The 23,054-nt window shown below is 35.5% G+C and overlaps 1 protein-coding gene across 2 annotated transcripts in view; it reads right to left on the bottom strand.

The window, feature by feature from the left end:
- The window catches only part of LOC150106890 (sodium-dependent proline transporter-like), a 196,563-nt gene that overhangs the window by 69,019 nt on the left and 104,490 nt on the right, over positions 1–23,054 (bottom strand). For both annotated transcript variants that reach the window (XM_090392797.1, XM_090392796.1), the window contains one exon: positions 11,771–11,903. In XM_090392797.1, coding sequence (XP_090248923.1) covers positions 11,771–11,903 — 133 coding nt within the window. The remainder of the gene's footprint in view (positions 1–11,770; positions 11,904–23,054) is intronic.

Genomic DNA, 23,054 nt, shown 5'->3' with positions numbered 1-23,054 from the left:
GCTAACTTTTACATGAAAGACTTCAAGCAACAAGCTCTAGATTTTGCCAGTCTAAAACCCAAAGTCTGGCTCTGATATGTTGATGATATTTTCGTCATTTGGCCCCATAGCCAAAAAACATTAAATATATTCCTAAGCTACCCTGAACAAACAACAAGAGTTGTCGTTTTCGAGATCAAAAACAACAATTCTCTTCCTTTTCTAGATACACTTGTCAAATGTCTTCCTTCAGGCTGCCTCTCCTTCACAATCTACCGCAAACCTACATACATAAAAATTCACACCACCATTCAACACGAAAACTAGGGATCATTAGCACCCAAAAACACAGAGTCCTAACAATTTGCTCCAATGAACAGGCTCTCAACCAAGAATTTGAAATTATTAGCCAAACCTTTATAAAAACAATTCATAAGATCCTCCAACAAAATACCATTAAAAGCAAAAAAGATCAAGAATACCATACATTGGGGAAATTTCAGAAAAAAACAGAACTTAAATAAATATTAAGATAACCTTCAAATCTTCTGCAAAATAAAGAAATTTACTTAGCTCTTCCAAAAATCCTCTTCCATACCTTGCCCACCCAGGAGTTTACAAAATTCAATGTACCTGTAACCGACCTTACATAGGGGAAACAGGACACACCATCCCAATTAGAAAAAATGAATACAAATGCCACATTAAATACCTCAACTATGGTAAAACAGGACTGTCAGACCACGCACTCCAAACATGCCACAGAATTGGCAGGAAAGGTATTAAGTCACTACACTGCACCAAATCCTGGTTTGAAAGAAAATTCAAAGAAGCCTATGAAATGCTGAAACATCATCCAAATCTGAACAATTGTTAATGATGAATTAATTCCAACAGAATAATGAATTATTCCAAGAATATGGAGGACCCATTTTCAACCTGTATAGTATCCAGAACAAACCCCAACAGAAGAAAATCTTAATATGAGAGGACTTTAAAAATTGTTTAATGTAGTTTTTTTTTTTTTCCCAATGATTGGAGTAGAGCTCTCATAGTACCTATATATAAAAAGGGAAATAAAACTGAATGTGAGAATTACAGAGGTATATCCCTATTGAGTGTTCCTGGTAAGATATATGCAAGTATACTTGAGAAACAGTTGAGAAGAATTGTGGAAGAAAAGCTTGGTGAAGAACAAGCCGGATTCAGGCCAAATAGAGGCTGTCAGGATCAGATCTTCACTTTACGACAAATAGTGGAGAAATCATGGGAATATAACAAAGATCTGTATTTAAGTTTTGTAGATTTGGAAAAGGCATATGACAAGGTGCTAAGAGAGAAGCTATTCAATAAGCTACAGTTATATGGTGTCAATGGGGCATTATATCAAGCAATACTTAGTCTTTATTTGAGTTGTAAGTCAGCAGTTAGAATTGAAGGAAGTACAGGAAGATGGTTTAATGTTAAATCTGGTGTGAGACAAGGATGTACATTATCCCCTCTGTTATTCATTATCTATATCGATCACATTATGAAGGGAAAGTGGTATTAAACATGATATCGAAATTGGAGATGTTAATGTCAGCTCTTTGCTTTATGCAGACGATGTTATACTTCTAAATAAATCCACTACAAGTCGGCAAGATTCTCTGACTAAATTGAATAACTGCTGTAATAGATATGGTATCAAGGTCAGCAATAAAAAGACAAAGACAATGAAAATAGGCAGAATCATTGAAAATGTCAACTGTGTTGTGAATGGAGAACCTGTGGAACAAGTAAAACATTTCAGCTACTTAGGCACGATTTTTAGTGAAGATGGTAAATTAAATATGGAAATTGACAACAGAATCAACAAAGCTGGTATGGTAGGAAAACAATTAAATAAATTCATATGGAATAAGAGAGAAATTAGTCGGAACACTAAATTAGCTGTATACAAGACTGTGTTCAAACCAGTTTTAACTTATGGATTTGAGAGCTGGGTAAGAAGTAAAACAATTGACCAAAGACTAGAGACCGCAGATATGAGAGTCCTGAGAAAGATTAGGAGCATGAACAGATGGCATCAATATCAACATCATATTAAAAACGAGAATATTAGGAAAGAACTTGACATTGTCAGCATCCAGGAATGTGTTAGCAGAGTTAATCTCAGGTGGTATGGTCACTTAAACAGAATGGGCGAGGAAAGATTAGCAAAACAAGTGTTCTCTGCCAAGTTGGCAGGAAAACGACCCAGAGGAAGACCAAGATATAGGTGGATTAATATGGTACCAAGTGCCTTAGACAATAGAAATATAAGATCTGGTTAATGTTGGAGTCTTGACAAGTAACAGACTGATTTGGAGGAAAATTGTAGATAGGAAGTTAGTAATGATGTAAATTTTTCATGTAGTACTATCAAATCCTGTACACCCCTTGAGGGTACATGGCAGGAATTTGATGATGATGATGATGACTACACAAACATTATTGAAGAAAAAAATTAAACAAATCGAAAACAAGAACCGAACCTCGTGGTCTCCGTGGCAAACTCTGAAGAAAACACTGATTGATTCAGCTAGACAGCTACGTGGTGAAATTGTCTGCAAGGATAGAAAAATAAGAACACCATGGTGGACACAAGAAGCAATCCTGGAAAAGAAAAAAGCATATCAAAAGTTCCTAGCAAATAAGTTGGCAGATGCCCTAAAAGAATACAGAGAAAAATGTAAGACAGCTAGGCTATGTATAAAAGTAGTTAAACAGAAGTCATGGGAAAACTTTGGTAAGAATATTACTATTATTACTATTATTACCACGGGCTACTCCAGGAGTCCTTAGACTCATCGAGGGAGGCCCTAAACATCATGTTCACACAGCTGTTCAACATTCTCACAGTATCTATCATACCTTGCCTTGAACTCGCTCACTGTCATAGCACCCACAACAGACTCTGGCAGCTTATTCCACTCATTTACCACTCTAAAAGTAAAGAACTCAGCTCTAACACCCCTGCTAACCACGCTCTTGCCCAGCTTCCATGGGTGTCCCCTAGTTCTCCCACCACCAGTCCTGATCTCAAAAATATCATCTGAATTAATCCTATAGAATCCTTTTAGCAATTTGAATGTCTCAATCATATCTCCCCTTTTTCGCCTATCAACTAGTTTCTGCAACCCACAAATCTTCAACCTGTTCTCATATGGTGCATTCCATAGACCTGCTATCATCTTAGTCACTCGCCTCTGGATCCTCTCAACCTCCTCCCCATCAAGAAGGAACCGAGGTGACCAAATCTGGGCACAGCAGTCGAGATGAGGTCTTATCAGGGCTCGGTACAGAGGTACAATAGGTGCCTCGGTACAGAGGTGCAATGCCATGAAAATAGAATATAGAAAATAAACATCAGGAAAGCTGCAAAATGTTCTGGAGGCTATTGAATAAGCTTTGGAATGGAGGAAAGAGTACTGTAAAAGGAATCAAAGATGATAAAGGCGACATAAAAACTGAAGATAAGAATATCAACTATGGGGACATAGATTGGATCGAGAAAAAGGAGCATGGCAAGATGGAAGTGGAATTTATACTTGCTAAGAGATAAATACCTGAAACAACATGTCATAGAGGGGACAAGGGTTTTGAGAGCATAGCATCAGAAGAAGGTGAACACTCTGCCTTCAATCGGGAAGAGTGACAATGTAGTCCTGTTCTGGAAAGTTGCTAAACATGTGGAATTCTCTGTCAAGAAAGTAGTTATGTTGAACTATAAAGCTGGTAATTATGAGAGGGCTTAGGAAGCATCTTGGAGCAATGCCATGCCATGGTTTGAGACGCTACAAGGAAAGAATGTCAGTAGTAGTCAGTAGTGCAGGGGAAGTGATCAGAGATTGTTTGAGAGAAGCAGTATCTGACTGCATACCAAAGGTCAGAAGGATAAATCAAGTTTGGGGATAGTGTATCAGTAGAGATAGAAAGCAAGCACTGCAAAAAAAGAAAACACTAGGGAGGAAATAAAAAAAGATTATCAGCATACACATGAGCAGTACAAAGTGCAAGCAAGAAGAGTGACTAGTATGGTAAGAAAGGCCAAATAAGATCATGAGAGAAAATTAGCTAAGCAGGCCAAACTAAATCCAAGAGTTTTTTCATTATGTAGCAAGTAAGAGGAAAAATGACTATGGTAGAATGACTGTAATCAATACTGATGATTAAGGTGTCAGAGGTAAAAGAAATAGTTGAATTGCTGAGTAATCATTGTGCAAAGGTGTTTTCTGAACATTTATTATAACGCATTCTTGATATCAGAGTTCAAATTCTGTTCAGCTAATGGAACAAATCTGAAAACAAACCCCAACTCAACATCACCAGAGTTAAAGATCGGTACCATCAACGTAAGAAGCCTGAATGGCAAAGAAATGGAGCTAGCTGAGGAATTAGATAAGTACCAGATCGACATAATAGGGGTGACTGAAACAAAAAAGATCAAAACTGGTGAGATCTTTCTGAGCAATAAATACAAAATGTTATATTCAGGCAATGACAATCAAGGAAAAGAAGGAGTAGCCATAGTATTCAACACAAAATACGAGGCTAATCTTCTTGAATGGCAGTCAGTCTCAAGTAGAGTAATGGGGGCAAATATGAGAATGGGGAACTGGAAAATGAGACTTATTTGTGACTATGGTCCCACAGAAGGTTCTACTAAGGTAGAAGTGGAGGAATTTTTTGAAGCTTTAGAAAAAGAAACTGACACAATGAAAAAGGAAATGTTGGTCCTTGTTAGGGATCTAAATAGCAGAGTAGGAAATGATTGTGAGACATACAAAAATATTTTGGGAAAATTTAGAGAAAAGAGCAAAGCTAATAATAATGGTGTTATACCCTGATAAGTTGGAACATAAAATATTTCATCTTATTTTTGTATAACAGAGCGAACTCACAATAAGAAACATTATAATGCTTGTCTCTGAGTATTAAAACAATACATTGTAAATATATCCAATATTTCATACTATGAGAAAACAAATAAGTAAGGATTTTGTACCATTCACAAATTAGTTAAATAATAATGGAAGTGTAGACCTGTAGCAAAGTTTAATAGAGCATTGTGTACTAAGAGATATAGAATGTTAGCACAAGTTCAAGATGGGGGAGGGGGAATCCAAAGGTCACGAAGCAGCAACGCGAAGGAGCGGTTCGTCCCAAGCAATCGCATGCTGTCAGCGCACATTATAGCGGAGAAAGCTGGATGCAATGCCGTGAGTCCACGTTGGTGCGTTGGGTGGACATTGCGGAATGCAAGAATTGCCGAGAAAGAAAGGTGAAAATATAAGGGTCTAGCACCCCTGAAAAAAAGGCTTTTTGTTACTGGATCTCCTGGTGTTCATCTCGCGGTGCCGTAAGCAGGTGAAGGGTGGCAGTGCCTCCATTCCGGAGGGTTTCAATAGAAGCAGTGGAGAAACTAGACGTAGTATCTCTGCAGAAGGAATAAGCCCGGCCGTCCATAGAAAGCCAGATTGGAGCACATGGACATTTCGTCTAAGGAGAGGCAGATTCCGGTAGACCTTTGACACGACGCAGAACCAAGGATAGATAAGTAGACTTTACTTGTATTTTGCTGATTGTGAATGAAAGATTTGTGCCACGTTGTAAAAACAGAGGAAGGAGCATTTAATGATATTAATTAGGACTGAACTGCAGTGATCTATAAAGGGTTACCTTAAATCTTACTGTCTCCTATTGTGATAGAGTTACATATTATGCTCTAGGAGGTTAAGAATATGTTAAAAGTACGGAATTGCTTTCAATGAAGGTATTGTGAAGGATATAAATGCTATCTTGTGTAGTTTGATTGAATTACTAAAGAAATTAGAGAGTTATTGTAATAATCATGCATGATTAAGGTATTTAAGCGAAAAATTAAGAAATCTTACTTCAGAGATTTACAGTTAATCAGTTTGCGTATACTTATATTATTGTAATGTTCTAATTGTATCCTGACTGTCAGGAACTCCCTTATGGTGGAAATTAAGCTTATTGTATTGTATGTACATAATTATGATATCTAATAAACCTTGCTTTTGTACCCAACTAAGAATATCTGTGATTTCTGGAATCGGATGCACCACTTATAAAAACGTACCATGAACCTAGGCGGGAGACTAGAATAAGAATAGATTTTGGCCACTTCTGCGAAATTACAATGTATCACTTAAGTACTGTCTTGGGATCACCCTTGATTAATAATATTGTTTAATCTAAAAGCGCTAAGTGGCGCAGCGAAATATAAATTTCTTAGTGCTTTACGAGGGGGTCAATCTCAGATAATCTGATACTCTGGTATTGGCTCAATCTAGAGGCAATTCCTTTGTTCCCCAGAGGTACCACGTGATACCTGAATGAGAGTTTAACAGGGATTTGACCCAAAGACTAAAGAATAGATATATGAGTAGAAAGTAAGACACAACAGTGGCAAATATCTGTTGGATTTCTGCTCAGGACATAGACTGGTTATTACTAACACCATGTTCCAACATAAAAATGTGCACAAATTCACATGGAGAGAAGAGGCAAGGAATAAGAAAAGTCTCATTGACTATGTTATTGTTGTTAGTGATGTTTTCTCCCTGGTGCAGGACACCAGAGTGTACAGAGGATTTGAAATTGGAAGTGATCACTACTTAGTCTTGAGCAGGATAAAATTAAATTTCATATTGAAAAGAATAAGATGTAAGAAAGTTTTAAAGCGAATAAAAGTTGAGCAGCTCTCAGATGTGAACTGTAGACTAAAATATACAAAGATTATTGAAGAAAAAATGAAAGAGTTTGAGAACAGGAATCAAACCTTGGAGATTCAGTGGCAAGCCTTGAAGAAAGCCCTGATTGATTCAGCTAGAGAGGCATGTGGTGAAGTTGTCTGCAAGGAGAGAAAAATTAGAACTCCATAGTGGACACAGGAAGTTAAAGAGGCAGTGAAGGAAAAGAAGAAAGCATATCAAAAGTTTCTGGCAAATAAGTCAGCTTTTGCTTAGAGAATACAGAGACAAATGCAGGAATGCTAAACACTGTGTAAAACTAGCTAAACAAAAGTCATGGGAGGACTTTGGCAAGAACATAGAAAATAAATATCAAGAAGGTGGCAAAACATTCTGGAGGTTGTTGAAAAAGCTTAGGAATGGAAGAAAGAGTGCTGTAAAAGGAGTTAGAGATGATAAAGGTGACATGAAAATGGGAGAAAAAGATATCCTTGAAGTATGGAGTAATTACTTTGAAAAACTGCTAAATGAAACAAGCAGTGATGACAGCACAGTGGTAAAAAACACTGACAGGCATGCAGTCAGGAATACATATCCATACTTGAAGTAGAAAAAGCCATCAAAGGCTTGAAATGTGGAAAGGCAGCAGGAGTAGATGATATTCGACCAGAAATCCTGAAGTATGGTGGTATAAGAGTCTTACAGTGGCTGCACTGCATAGTTCAGAAAACCTGAACAGAGGGACGAATTCCCGATAATTGGAGTAGAGCTCTCATAGTGCCCATATATAAAAAGGGAAATAAGAAAGTGAGAATTACAGAGGTATTTCCCTACTGAGTGTTCCTGGCAAGATCTATGCAAGTATACTTGAGAAACGGTTGAGAAGAATTGTGGAAGAAAAGCTTGATGAAGAACAAGCTGAATTCAGGCCAAACAGAGGCTGTCAAGATCAGATCTTCACTTTACGACAAATAGTCGAGAAAGCATGGGAATATAACAAAGATCTGTATTTAAGTTTTGTCGATTTGAAAAAGGCATATGACAAGGTGCCAGGAGAGAAGCTATTCAATACGCTGCAGTTATATGGTGTCAATGGGGCATTATATCAAGCAATACTTGGTCTTTATTTGAGTTGTAAGTCAGCAGTTAGAATTGAAGGAAGTACAGGAAGATGGTTTAATGTTGAATCTGGTGTGAGGCAAGGATGTACATTATCCCCTCTGTTATTCATTATCTATATCGATCACATTATGAAGGAAAGTGGTATTAAACATGATATCAAAATTGGAGATGTTAATGTCAGCTCTTTGCTTTATGCAGATGATGTTATACTTCTAAATAAATCCGCTACAAGTCTGCAAGATTCCCTGACTAAAGTGAATAACTGTTGTAATAGATATGGTATGAAGTTTAGCATTAAAAAGACAAAGACAATGAAAATAGGTAGAATTGTTGAAAATGTCAACTGTGTTGTGAACGGGGAATCTGTGGAACAAGTGAAACATTTCAGCTACTTAGGCACGATTTTTAGTGAAGATGGTAAATTAAATATGGAAATAGACAACAGAATCAACAAAGCTGGTATGGTAGGAAGTCAATTGAATAAATTCATATGGAATAAGAGAGAAATTAGTCAGAACACTAAATTAGCTGTATACAAGACAGTGTTCAAACCAGTTTTAACCTATGGGTCTGAGAGCTGGATCAGAAATAAAACACTTGACCAAAGACTAGAGACCACAGATATGAGAGTCCTGAGAAAGATTATAGGCATGAACAGATGGCATCAATGGCAATATCATATTAAAAATGAGGATATTAGGAAAGAACTTGACATTATCAGCATCCAGGAATGTGTTAGCAGAGCTAATCTCATGTGGTATGGTCACTTAAACAGAATGGGCAAGGAAAGATTAGCAAAACAAGTGTTCTCTGCCAGGTTGGCAGGAAAACGACCCAGAGGAAGACCAAGATATAGGTGGATTGATACGGTACAAAGTCCCTTAGACGATAGAAATGTAAGATCTGATAATGTTGGTGTCTTGACAAGTAACAGACTGATTTGGAGGAAAATTGTAGATAGGAAGTTAGTAATGATGTAATTTTTTTCATGTAGTACTATCCTATCCTGTACACCCCTTGTGGGTACATGGCAGGAATTTGATGATGATGATGATAAAATAATAAAAATAAAATCATACCTTGGAATCTCATGACAGTGCATCAGCCGCTACATATGTCACTGAGATGTAGTTTAAGAAGAAAATAGCAAAGTATGTATTTCAAAACTATCCTCTCATAATTAACTAAGAGGGATTTGTAATTAATTGTCGAATTTAAAGTTGAGTTTAAGTTGTTGCATCACTAAGAATTTTATGCTTGCTAATCAAGTGTCATTAAATACAGCAGATAATATTTTGTCAACGGAGGGAAAGATATATTTTTTATGTTAATTTCAATCAGGAAAGGTTGTAAACTTTATTTTCCTAATCTCACATTGAAAACAGTGCAAAATACTATGTTCCCACATGAAGGATCAGTAGAGGTATAAGCTCCAACAATATTCTGTGCTATCCAACTCCAGAACTAGGGATTTGACAAGTTATTATCTGGTAAGTCTTCCATGCCACCAGTATGCCCAGAAATGCACATGCAAAGAGAGAGAGAATCTTAAAATCAGTCCAAGAGAGTTCAAAACTTGATAAGTCCACATTACTTTGCTGATACCATACACCTTTAAAGGATACAGTTGCAGAGGTAAATTTCGGTGCAATGTGATGCATACAGGTCTACATTAGTTCAATCAACTCTCACTATAACAAACTCACAGAGCCCAAAGAAATGTTTTTTTTAAAATATTTTTTAAGCAGAAGATTTAGTGAATTTCCTTTAGGCTGGCATCGATGCAATCAAACTTCTCAGTAGTTTGCTACAGTAAGTCAGGTATGACAGTACTGTACTGGAGTCAGATGTATATATTACATAAAACCTCCATGGAAGAAAAGACTCATTCCAGGAGGTCATACTGTCTCTTTCTCACATAAACAACTCATCAAATTACGCTTTGCCACACTCACCACACTCTCAGGTAGTACATTCCAATCACCTCAATGTCCTTAAATTTTTGAAGTCAGTTAAAACAGAACGGCAGTTAATCAACCTGTCTCTATATTATTATTATTATCTGAGATCTCCAGGGAGTCAAGGACTCATCGAAAGAAGCTATACACCAAAAATACTATCATGCCTTCCTTTAAACTCATTCATACTAGATACACTCATCCTTTCAAGAGGCAAACTGTTCCATTCACTCATTGCTCTGTGAAAGAAAAATATACTCTTACCCCTTTTTTAACTGCAAACAAATGTTCATGGATACCTCCCATGTTCTTTCCTCATCAACCATATGATGAAAATTTTCATCAGAGAATATCCTCTAACACCCATTCAGAAGTTCATAGACCTTTATCATATCACCCCTCTTTCTCCTATTAACCAGTCTGTACTCATAATCTATATCCTATAATCTTTGTACCCTTACCACAGCCTCTTTATCACCCTGAAACCCAGGAGACTAAATCTGTGCACAGTAGTCCTCCGGGTGCAGTCTTATCAAGGCCTTGTAAAGAGGTAAAATTACTTCATGATAAAAGTTTAATGGAGTGAAACAGCACTAGCAAACGATTAAAAATTATTTAAATTAAGGGGATATTAAATCCCACATTGTTTTAAAGCCGAATAAGAAACTCAGACTGGAATCAGAGAGTTTCATGCCGAATATAGTAAGCTATAAAAGTATCGGCGATTACTAGCGTGAGCTAATGCAATTAGTCTTAGTACGTAGTACAATCTCGGGCAACTCGCAGCAAAGATGGTAAAGTTCTGATCGCTATTCTTGGTATTTGCCATAATGTAAAAACACATTCCCTAGGAAATGTATGCTGTTATTACATTATGGTGGGAGGTGATCGCTATTCTTGGTATTTGCCTCCCACCATAATGTAATAACAGCATACATTTCCTAGAGAATGTGTTTTTACATTATGGCAAATACCAAGAATAGCGATCAGAACTTTACCACCTTTGCTGCGAGTTGCCCGAGATTGTACTACGTACTAGGACTACTTGCATTAGCTCACGCTAGTAATCGCCGATACTTTTATAGTTTACTATATTCCGCATGAAACTCTCTGATTCCAATCTCTGAGTTTCTTATTCAGTTTTAAAAAAATGTGGGATTTAATATCCCCTTAATTTAAATAATGATTAAAAATTGTATTTAATGGTGCCAGTATTTCATCTTAGTTACATGAAACATTGTCAGGAAGTACAGAACTAGTTGAAACAAATGGATGAAAGACTCGAGTTCTAATTAGGTGGGGTGACTTCTATGGACACCCTGCCAGCGGGCTAGGATGTAAACTAGGATCTCAAAGCATTAGTGTTTCCCATATTTTGGAAAGTTTATGCAACCATATTTATTTAAATTAGGCTGATTTTTAAGAGCAGCAGCAGATTCTAAAAACAGTCTTTCTCATCTAAATTTACTATGATGGAGCATGATGGTCATTACAGCTCACAGAATCAACTGGAAAAAAAAAATCATAAATTTAGAAGAGAAAGACTGTTTTTAGAACTGCTGCTCTTAAAAATCAACCTAATTTAAATAAATATGGTTGTATAAAACTTCCCAAAACGTGGGAAACACTAATGCTAAATTAATGAATGCCTGCAGAGCAAGATCTGTGTGGTGAGCAGATTATATGTCAGCTCGCTCTGGCATGCGAAAGAAACTGATGAACAGAAGGACATGCAACAGAAAAAAGGTGACACAAAAGCCACATATTCCAATTTTAGATGGAATTAAAAAAAAAAAACAGCATGTGTGTATGTGTGAGAGGTGGGGGTTGAATTCAAGTACATACTGCAATTAGATCAGTTTAAGTATTAATACAGACATATCATAGACATTTAAATAAAATATTGTATTTCTGATTATATGTAGATAAACGCTAATTCTATGAGCAGGCTTAACTTCAGAGAAATCTTACCTTCCCTGTGGACTTGACTCCTTTTATTAAACACAAGTAGATCAAAATCCAAGCAACAGTCAAAGAAATGGCTAATCGCCAATTAATGTTTCCAAGATCATGAATACCTTCTGATATTTCAAGCACATGATTACTGTAAAATCGTTAAAAAAAAAAAAAGAATCTGTGCACGTTATAAGGTGATCTGCTTTGGCCAAGAACATTAAATCAAAATTTCATTATTTTCTTATCTAATAATATATTTTGAAAGTCACAAAAAATAATTTCAAAAAAGCCAAGTAAATTATAACACAAAATGAAACACAATCAGTGATTTGCTTTTCCTGAGATAAAAAAGACGTATGAGCAAACACAATTACCTTCATGTGTTTATACAAGTCCCTTCAACAAAACTAGTACAATGACTTAAAATCATGGGTGATAGTATCCATGAATTAGAGAATGTAATTAATATAAAAATTATGTAGTAATTGAAATAATTTCACAATATTGCTATTATTTTAAAATAACTGCAATCTATGAAAGTTTTGATATACTTTATATCTATATTTTTTAACAAGTTTTATGTGTTCCTGCTGGCATGAGTGGGCAAGCGGTTAGCATATTTATGCTCCAATCAACATGCTGTGGGTTTGAATCTGTGGGCATGGCTGTTTGTAAATGCCTTTAGGAATAAGTTTCTGAGGTATGTAAAAAATAAATTTCACACACACACACAAAATAATAAAATAAAATAAATCCTCATCCCATTTATCTATTTATCTGTAGTACATTAGTACTATGTAACTCTTCACGGGTGGAAGTCACATAAAAATAAATAAAATAAATTATCAATAAGAAAACTATAGCAACCAGTAATGACGGTTGATATATTTTTTTTTGTTGATAGGTGATATAGTTTTAGAAGCAGAAATTTTCTGCAACAATGTATAGCAACATTATTTGCCGTGAAGGTTCCTTGTAAGCAAAAAATGCTACTACACAATAAAATGAATAACATTAATCAACTGATTACCAGCTGCATATGGGAATACCCACGAACTGTGACAAACATACTCCTGTGATGACCCGTTTTGTCTGCCATGCGCTATGTTAAATGTGCATCACATAGGTATTTCACAGGAACCTAGTTGGGAAGAAAAACTTCTTCCATTCAAGACAGTTCAGTGTAACCTTCCAAAAAATTTATCACAGATAGAATATGTATTCAGATCTTTCTGGCCAGGAAGTGCAAGGCAAAACCACTCTGCCACAGAGTGGTCAATTATTAATATCACCAAACCACTTGAGAGAGAAAGAGAGAGGGAAAAAACATCATCATCATCATCAAATTCCTGCCATGTACCCTCAAGGGGTGCACAGGATATGACAGTACTACATGAAAAAATTACATCATTACTAACTTCCTATCTACAATTTTCCTCCAAATCAGTCTGTTACTTGTCAAGACTCCAACATTATCAGATCTTACATTTCTATAGTCTAAGGCACTTTGTACCGTATCAATCCACCTATATCTTGGTCTTCCTCTGGGTCGTTTTCCTGCCAACCTGGCAGAGAACACTTGTTTTGCTAATCTTTCCTCTCCCATTCTCTTTAAGTGACCATACCACCTGAGATTAGCTCTGCTAACGCATTCCTGGATGCTGACAATGTCAAGTTCTTTCCTAATATCCCCATTTTTAATATGATATTGCCATTGATGCCATCTGTTCACGCCTCTAATCTTTCTCAAGACTCTCATATCTGCGGTCTCTAGTCTTTGGTCAAGTGTTTTACTTCTGAACCAGCTCTCAGATCCATAAGTTAAAACTGGTTTGAACACTGTATACAGCTAATTTAGCGTTCCGACTAATTTCTCTCTTATTCCATATGAATTTATTCAATTGACTTCCCACCATACCAGCTTTGCTGATTCTGTTGTCTATTTCTATATTTAATTTACCATCTTCACTAAAAATCGTGCCCAAGGAGCTGAAATGTTTTACTTGTTCCACAGGTTCTCCATTCACAACACAGTTGACATTTTCAATGATTCTGTCTATTTTCATTGTCTTTGTCTTTTTATTGCTGACCTTCATACCATATTTATTACAACAGCTATTCAATTTAGTCAGAGAATCTTGAAGACTTGTAGCGGATTTATTTAGAAGTATAATATCATCCGCATACAGCAAAGAGCTGACATTAACATCTCCAATTTTGATATCAGGTTTAATACCACTTTCCTTCATAATGTGATCGATATAGATAATGAATAACAGAGGGGATAATGTACATCCTTGTCTCACACCAGATTTAACATTAAACCATCTTCCTGTACTTCCTTCAATTCTAACTACTGACTTACAACTCAAATAAAGACTAAGTATTGCTTGATATAATGCCCCATTGACGCCATATAACTGCAGCATATTGAATAGCTTCTCTCTTGGGACCTTGTCATATGCCTTTTCCAAATCGACAAAACTTAAATACAGATCTTTGTTATATTCCCATGCTTTCTCGACTATTTGTCGTAAAGTGAAGATCTGATCCTGACAGCCTCTATTTGGCCTGAATCCAGCTTGTTCTTCACCAAGCTTTTCTTCCACAATTCTTCTTAACCGTTTCTCAATTATACTTGCATAGATCTTGCCAGGAACACTCAGTAGGGAAATACCTCTGTAATTCTCACATTCAGTTTTATTTCCCTTTTTATATATGGGTACTATGAGAGCTCTACTCCAATCATCGGGAATTCGTCCCTCTGTCCAGGCTTTCTGAACTATGCAGTGCAGCCACTGTAAGACTCTTATACCACCATACTTCAGGATTTCTGGTCGAACATCTACTCCTGCTGCCTTTCCACATTTCAAGCCTTTGATGGCTTTTTCTACTTCAAGTATGGATATGTATTCCTGACTGTATGCCTGGTCAGTGTTTTTTATCACTGTGCTGTCATCACTGCTTGTTTCATTTAGCAGTTTTTCAAAGTAATTACTCCATACTTCAAGGATATCTTTTTCTCTTATTTTCATGTCACCTTTATCATCTCTAACTCCTTTTACAGCACTCTTTCCTCCATTCCTAAGCTTTTTCAACAACCTCCAGAATGTTTTGCCACCTTCTTGATATTTATTTTCTATGTTCTTGCCAAAGTCCTCCCATGACTTTTGTTTAGCTAGTTTTACACACTGTTTAGCTTTCTTACATTTGTCTCTGTATTCTGTAAGAGTAAAAGCTGACTTATTTGCCAGGAACTTTTGATATGCTTTCTTCTTTTCCTTCACTGCCTCTTTAACTTCCTGTGTCCACCAGGGAGTTCTGATTTTTTTATCCTTGCACACAACCTCACCACATGCCTCTCTGGCAGAATCAATCAATGTTTTCTTCAGTTTGCCACTGAATCTCCAAGGTTTGATTCCTGTTCTCAAACTCTTTCATTTTCTTTTCAATAATCTTTCTGTATTTTAGTCTACAGTTCACATCTGAGAGCTGCTCAACTTTTATTCGCTTTAAAACTTTCTTACATGTTATTCTTTTCAATATGAAATTCAATTTTATCCTGCTCAAGACTAAATAGGGAAAAAAACATAGAAAATATATTTCAGTAAGCTTTTCTGAGAAGATCAACAATAAATCTGCTCTTACTTTTTTTCTGCTATGTATTTTTTTTCTATTAAATCAGTTCTATTTGCTGCTTCAGAAACAATAATAAAAGCAATTAGGATTTGTAAATAAATGTTTAAGAAGAATTCTACAAATAAAATGGCCAGAAAAGATATCTAATAGAATTATGGTAAAAAACGAAACAAAAACCAATAATGTGTGACATCAGAGAAAATGGAAATGGATAGGGCATGTATAAGAAAACCTGAAAAAGATAAAGTCAAGCAAGTATTAGAGTGGAATCTGCTGAGCTGGTGGAGAGGAGTAGAAGAAGAATTCAGAAAGAACTTGACAGAGATAAAGAGAGGAGCACAAAACAGAGTCAGATGCACATCTATGGTCGATATCCAATGCTCCCATTGGAGTGAATAAGTAAAAGAAGGCAACTATAACAACAAAAAAAGTAAAAGTTGGTTCTTCTTGGAGATTTAAACAGCAGAGTAAGAAATGTTTATTAGACATACAGAAATGTTTTGGAAAAAGCAGCAAAGCTAATAATAACAGTAAGTACTGGCTGGATCTCTGTTCAAGACATGGAAAAATTATTACTAATACCATACTCCAACACAAAAATGGACACAAATTCAGATGGAGAGAAGATGCAAGAAATAATAAGTCTCATTGACTACGTTATTGTTGACATCAATTTTTTTTTTCATTGGTTCAAGAAACAAGAGTATACATAGAATTTAAAATTGGAAGTGATCACCAGTTTAATGTTGAGCAGAATAAAATTGAATTTCATACTGGAAAGAAGAATGTGTAAAAAAGTTTAAAAACAAATCCAAGTTGAGCAGCTTTCTACAGCTTACTGTAGATGCAAATACACAAACATTATTAGAGAAAAAAATTAAAGATTGTGACAAAAATAACCAAACCCTGAAGAAAACATTGATTCAGTCAGAGAGGCATGTAGTGAGGTTGTCTGAAAGGACAGAAAAATCAGAACTCCAAAGTGGACTCAAAGTTAAAGAAGCAGTTAAGGAAAAGGGAAAAAAAAAAGCATATCAAAAGTTCCTTGCAAGTAAGTCAGCTTGTTTTCTCAGAAAATACAGAGAAAAATGTAAGAAAGCAAACCCCTATGTAAAACTAGCTAAATAAAAGTTATAGGAAGATTTTGGTAAGAAAACAGCAAATAAATATAAGGAGGTAGAGAATATTCTGGAGGTCTATTGATAGACTTTAGAAATAGAAGAAAGAGTCCTGTGGAAGGAATCAGAGGTGACAAAAGGAGCATGAAAACTGAAGATAAAGATATTAGTAGTAGATATCAGTAGTACATATCAATACTTGAAGTTAAAAAAACCCATCAAAAACATGAAATGTGAAAAGGCAGCTGGAATAGAAAATGCTACAGTTATATGGTGTAAATGAGAAATTAAATCAAGCAATATATAGTCTATATCTGCGTTGTAAGCTAGCAGTTAGAATTGAAGGAGGTACAGAAAGATGGTTTTGTGTTAAATGAAATGAGAGTCAGGGGATTTACATTACCTAAAGTCAAATATGGACGTATAAAAGTTTTACAGTGGCTACATTGCATAATCCAGAAAGCATGATGAGTGGATCAAATGACTGGAGTAGAGCTCTCAATAGCACCCATTAATTTTAAAAAAAAAAGAAGTATAAAACAGAATATGAGAATTACAGAGGAATTTCACTACTGGGTATTCCTGGTAAGATTTATGCATGCATACTAGAAAAAAAGGCTAAGAAAAATTGTGGAAGGGAAACTTAGAGAAGAGCAAGCAAGGTTAAGATAAAGCACAGGTCAGGTTATCAGGATCAGATTTTCAATTCAGGACAAATAGTTGAGAAATCACGGGAATATAACAAGGATCAGTATTTAAGTTTTTTTAGATATGGGAAATTTTGGCATATGACAAGGTGCCAAGAGAAAAGCTGCTCACAAAATGCTACAGTTATATGGTGTAAATGAGAAATTAAATCAAGCAATATATAGTCTATATCTGCATTGTAAGCTAGCAGTTAGAATTGAAGGAGGTACAGAAAGATGGTTTTGTGTTAAATGAAATGAGAGTCAGGGGATTTACATTACCTACAGTGTTATTCATCATCTATATGAATGCCATTATGGAGAAAAGTGGCATTAAACCTGTTATCAAAATTGGAGATGTTAATCTCATGTCTTTACTTTATGTAAATGATATAATCCTCTTAAATAAATTCACTACAAGTCTGCAAGATTCCCTAACTAAACTGAATAACTGTTGTAATAAAATTGATATGAAAATCAGCAATAAAAAGACCAAAATTATAGAAGTAGGCAGGAACATTCAGCCTGCATTCTCAATGGATAACTCACAGAACAAGTAAAACACTGCAGATATTTAAGCACAATTTTTAGTGAAGATGGCAAATTAAATATGGAAGTAAACAAAAGAATCAATAAAAGCTGATATGGCAAGAAGACAAATGAATTAATTTATATGGAATAAATAGAAATTAGTCAAAACCTTAAACTAGTTGTACAGAAGACAGTGTTCAAACCAATTTTAATTTAATGATCTGAGCTGGGTGAGAAATAAAACAACAGCTCAAAGACTAGAGCACAATGATCAGGAGAGTAAATGATGACATCAATGGCAGCATCATATTAAAAACAGGGATAATAGGAAGGAACTGAATACTGTTAGCATTCAGGAGCATGTGAGCAGAGCTAATGTTTAAGTGGTACAGTCACTTTAACAGAATGTGAAAGTTTAGAAAAATAAGTGTTCATTGCCAGGATTGTAGGAAAAGGATCCAGAGAAAGACCAAGATCTAGGTGGATTGATACTGTAAGAAATGTCTTAGAAGACCAAAATATAAGATCTGATAATACTGGGGTCAAATCTGATAATATTGGTGACAAAAGTTAGTAATGATGTAACTGTTCCCAAGAGTCAAACATTAGCTAATATTTCTATTAAATACTTGCATAGCCTTGTGGTAAAATATGTTGACAGAAGAAAGACTATAAAGCCTCTATTCTGGTCATTGACTAAAAGAATTATTTCCAGCCCTTTTCAGCAAGTTCCTGAATTATTCAATCATTGGTATGGGCAAGCAGGGTTTTCTCCTTCTAGAAATTCAGTTCTTCAATCCTATAATTCAGAAAAACTACCATGGTACTTTTTATTTCTCGCCCCCCCCCCCCCCCAATACTACTACTACTCAAGATCAGGAACACAAGATGGTGTCAGTTGTGTGCCATATGATTTTCATTTATGGAAGCTGGCTAGAGATTGACCTAATTTTCCAACAGCAAAAGAAATTGATACCAGCTGCCAATCAATTCCAAAATATAAGGGATACAGTGTTACCTACTCCTTTTTGGTATACAAAGGCATAGAGGACAGAACATGTTTTGTGATAGCTACAAGATGTGCTTTGAGAAAAGTCTTATAGGATGAGGATGGAATCTGAAAAAAAAAAAAAAGCAAGTTTTTCCTCTCACACTTTTCTTTTCAAATTTAAATGTCTTTAACAATCTGACTTAATCTTTCGCTCATATCCTCTCTTATCTTTATTTATTTATTTTTATGCACAGTAAATAGGCCTACAAAATATTCCTATTCTGCATAAATATATAAATATGTATAAGTATTGTCGAGTGGTCAAGGGTTAGATGAACTGGAAACCTTGATTCAGAGATTAAAGGTGGTTTGAGTGTGTTACTGGGCTTCTTCTCTTCTTCTTTCTCATCCATTTTCAATCCATTGCTGAACAAAGCCCCCCCCCCCCAGTTACTGGACTACCAAACCTTATAAAAAATTCCTCTAAAAACCAATTTTTATAAATGGATCAAGGTTTCCAAGTGTATTTTAACTTTAATCAATACACAGTACTTATTCATACCTATTCATACAGGGTATAAATATTTGTAGGTGAAATGTTCATAAAATAGATAAATGAAGATGAGAAGAGAGGAGTTGGCAGTCTAAGACAAAGCCAAATTCTTAAAGAACAGTCTAAATTTGAAAAGGAAAAAATTAGTACTGTTAGTGTTAAAAGAGAAACAAAAAAGGAAAAACAAAGCTGACAATATATCTCGCTAAATGAATATCAAATCATGATATTGTATAAATTCCTCTCCCACACTAAAAATCAAGTAGAAATGGAGCAATAACAAATGACTTCTTTGTGCTATTTTGGAACTGATTTAAATTCCTATGAAAGTGTCACTATGTAATATTACAGTTACACTATTACACACTATTATGTGCATGATCTTTGACTTACAGCAACTACCACAATCCCATCAGAAACTTATCTTTAAATAATCTAGCAAATAAATTTCTTCTCCATGTTATTACTGAAAGCCACCAAAAAGGTTTTCGTAGCACACAACTATGAAAAAAGGAGACTTTCAAACAGAATGAGGACAAACAAGACTTACTAAAAGCAACTATCCTATTATACATTGGGCTGTTTATCATGTATAATTACATGAAAAACAGTCCAACATTTTCAAATCTTCATGGTTCACTTCTCTCATGCTATGTTGAGCTATCAGCCCAAACTGTAAATATAAAAATAAATTAGGATATCTCTAGACATCTCATTCCGGGCAGTACATGGAATGTATGAATCTCTGCATTTTTTCTAGCTTTATAGCTAGATCTATAGTGCATGAGAAGAAAAACAACAAGATGAAGATGAATGAAGAGTGCGGTTATTTTCTCTTATGTAGAAATTCAAAACTGTTTTATAGGGATATATTCTATCTATCTTTCTCCAAACTGTCAAGAAAAAAAAATCCTTGAAAATTCCTTGGGCCCTTAGCACAACCGATGAACAAGCACATTTAGTAGTCTATCATAACAGGATATTCATCATAGCAAATTACTGGCAAGTCAATTCCTTGTGGAATGAAAATACTAACTAGAAATCTAAATCAAGATATCCTTAAGGTAATAAATCAGAGCACAATGGTTATTAGGCATTCTTGTAGTGAAGTTTCAACTTTCTACAAATAAAGGTACATAATACTAAATACATCTGTAGAGTTTCTTTATAAGTAATTAAATATTATTATTATTATTAACATTTGACCTCCATGGAGTCAGAGACTCATCATGGGAGGTACACACTATTGCACACAATACTCATCCAACCATGCTTTAAACCAATTCAACATGTCGACATCCACAACACCTTAGGCAATGCATTCCACTCACCAACCACTCTCCATGCAAAGAACCTACTCCTCACACCCTCCTTGTACAGTTTCCAGCAATGGCCTCGTTCTATTCCCTCCCACTCCCATTCTATGAAAAATTTTTTTCACGTCGACTTGATAACAACCCCTGACTAGCTTATATGTCTCAATCATATCCTCCCCTCTTCTCCCTATTCACAAGGCTCTGCAACTTACATTCTCTCAATCTGTCCTCGTACTTCACATTCCAAAGACTTGATCAGGCCTCATATGGATTATTGTGCATAGATTTAGTTGCCACAAAAACCCGGCGACTAAATCTGTGCACAATAATCCGTATAAGGCCTGATCAAGGCCTTATACAATGGCATCAAAACCTCTCTATTTCTGCATGAGGGTCCTCCGCATCATTACCATTATCCGATGTGATGTCTTCACAACTTCTGCAATGTGGCTCCTGAATTTCAGATCCTTGTCCACCATCACTCCTAGATTTCTCATCTCCTCTACTTCCGTTAAAAGTTCTCCGCCAAATGTATGCTTTGCATCCCATCATTGCTTATGAAATCTCAAAACCTTACACTTTGCAACACTGAACTGGCAGTTCCACTTACCTGTCCATTCATGCAATCTATTCAAATCCTCTTGTAAGGCCATAACATCCACTTGACATTGCTCTCCCCAGTTATGCAACATCTGCAAACAGCTGCATGTCACTAGTTAAACCCATCCCAATATCATTAACATGCAAACTGAACAACAATGGCCTCAAAACTGACCCTTGCGGCACACTACGAGTGACCTTTCTCTTTCAGGATACTGCACCCCCATATACAACTTTCTGATACCTATCCAACAGACTGCCACTGATCCAACTGAGAAGTCTATTATCCAATCCCATCTGTTTCACATTATTTAAGAGCTTGTTGTGCGACAGTCTGTTAAAAGCCTTTGCAAAATCTAAATACACCACTGTATACGCATCTCCCCTGTCCAAGGTATTTGCCGCCTTGTTATAGTACATAAGTTAGTGAAACATGATCTCTCCTTAACAAACCCATGCTGATAACCACAGAAAATACTGCTGTTATCAACCCATTTTTGTGTCCTATTTCTCACCAATCTCTCCAGTATCTTCACCACAACTCCCGATATACAAACCCACCTATAATTTGAAGCTACAGCCTTATCACCACCTTTATGCAGTGGAACAATTTTATCCTCCTTCCACTCCCTTGGAACCTGTGCAGTCGTAAAACTTGTATTAAACAGGCATGCCAATGCTACTGCCAATTCCCTGGAACATTCCCTTAAGATGCGCGGTGATGTGTCATCTAATCCTATCGCCTTATTGGCATCAAGATTATTTATTTTCTCAAATACCTCCTACTCACTCTCACAATTAAGCCATCCCCTCCAATGTCCTCAACACTTGATTTCCTCATGATTCCACCTGGATCAGGATGAAACACCCTTATAAATTGATCACTGAATACCTCAACCTATGTCTTCTGCAGCAGTTACCATTCTACAACTGTCATCCATTAACTTCATTAAATATGTCTGATCTGCATGCCTCTAATTGTAATTTAAACATCTGACTTTGCATGTTTTATAGATTCATCTGCCCTCTCTCTAAGAAACAATGAGTAGGGTGCTTGTCAATTTGTTTGTAACAGCATTTCTATTAGTTTTTTTTTTATTATTATTAATATAGTGAAAATCTGTTGAAAGAAATAATAAATTCATAAACAATTCTTATTTTGAATAATTAAATATTTATGCAAATATATTTGCATTCATTGATTTTAATTTAATCTGTTATAATAAAAATGCTTCATATTTTAGAAAATTACTTTTTTTATAGCTTTAAAAAGAAATTTTAAAGGATATATCTAATCATGATGATGGCATACTGGAAAGACCAACTGATACTATAAGAAAATAAAAATGCATATAGTTAAACATATAGCCTTAGAGCTTGAATAATATCTGAAAAAATGATTCCCCTTAACTCTGCAGAATCACTTTTCAAACTTTTAACACCTATTAATGTGTGAAACTTACTCATGAATTAGATTTCTAAGTATGCGGCATATTTTAATGGGTTTTTAATTAAATTAATATATTTTTATTAGCACTTAGAAACTGAACTATGTGAATTCCAAGAAAAAAAAAATAGAATCCTCTTATTTAAATTAAGGGGATATTAAATCCCACATGTGGGATTTAATATCCCCTTAATTTAAATGTTTTACATCGCCGAAATGAAGCCTATTGGCTTTATTTTTAAATAGAATCCTCTTGTTCTATCACAATAGAACAAGAGGATAAATCATTCAAGCACAATGGACGAATCAATCTGAATATCCACAGGTTGTAATTTTCAGGAAATAGAGAGGCTGATGAATGAAAAGGAAGGTTATTCTTGACAAGTATAAAGTTAATTTATAAATGGATGTTAGCTGA

This window comes from Typopeltis vanoorti, chromosome 5 (assembly GCF_054136105.1).
Source record: "Typopeltis vanoorti isolate ZY-2024b chromosome 5, IOZ_Tvanoo_1.0, whole genome shotgun sequence".
NCBI lineage: Eukaryota > Metazoa > Arthropoda > Arachnida > Uropygi > Thelyphonidae > Typopeltis > Typopeltis vanoorti.
Note: the sequence above shows the minus strand (reverse complement) of the source record. Positions and strands in the feature narration are given on the sequence as shown.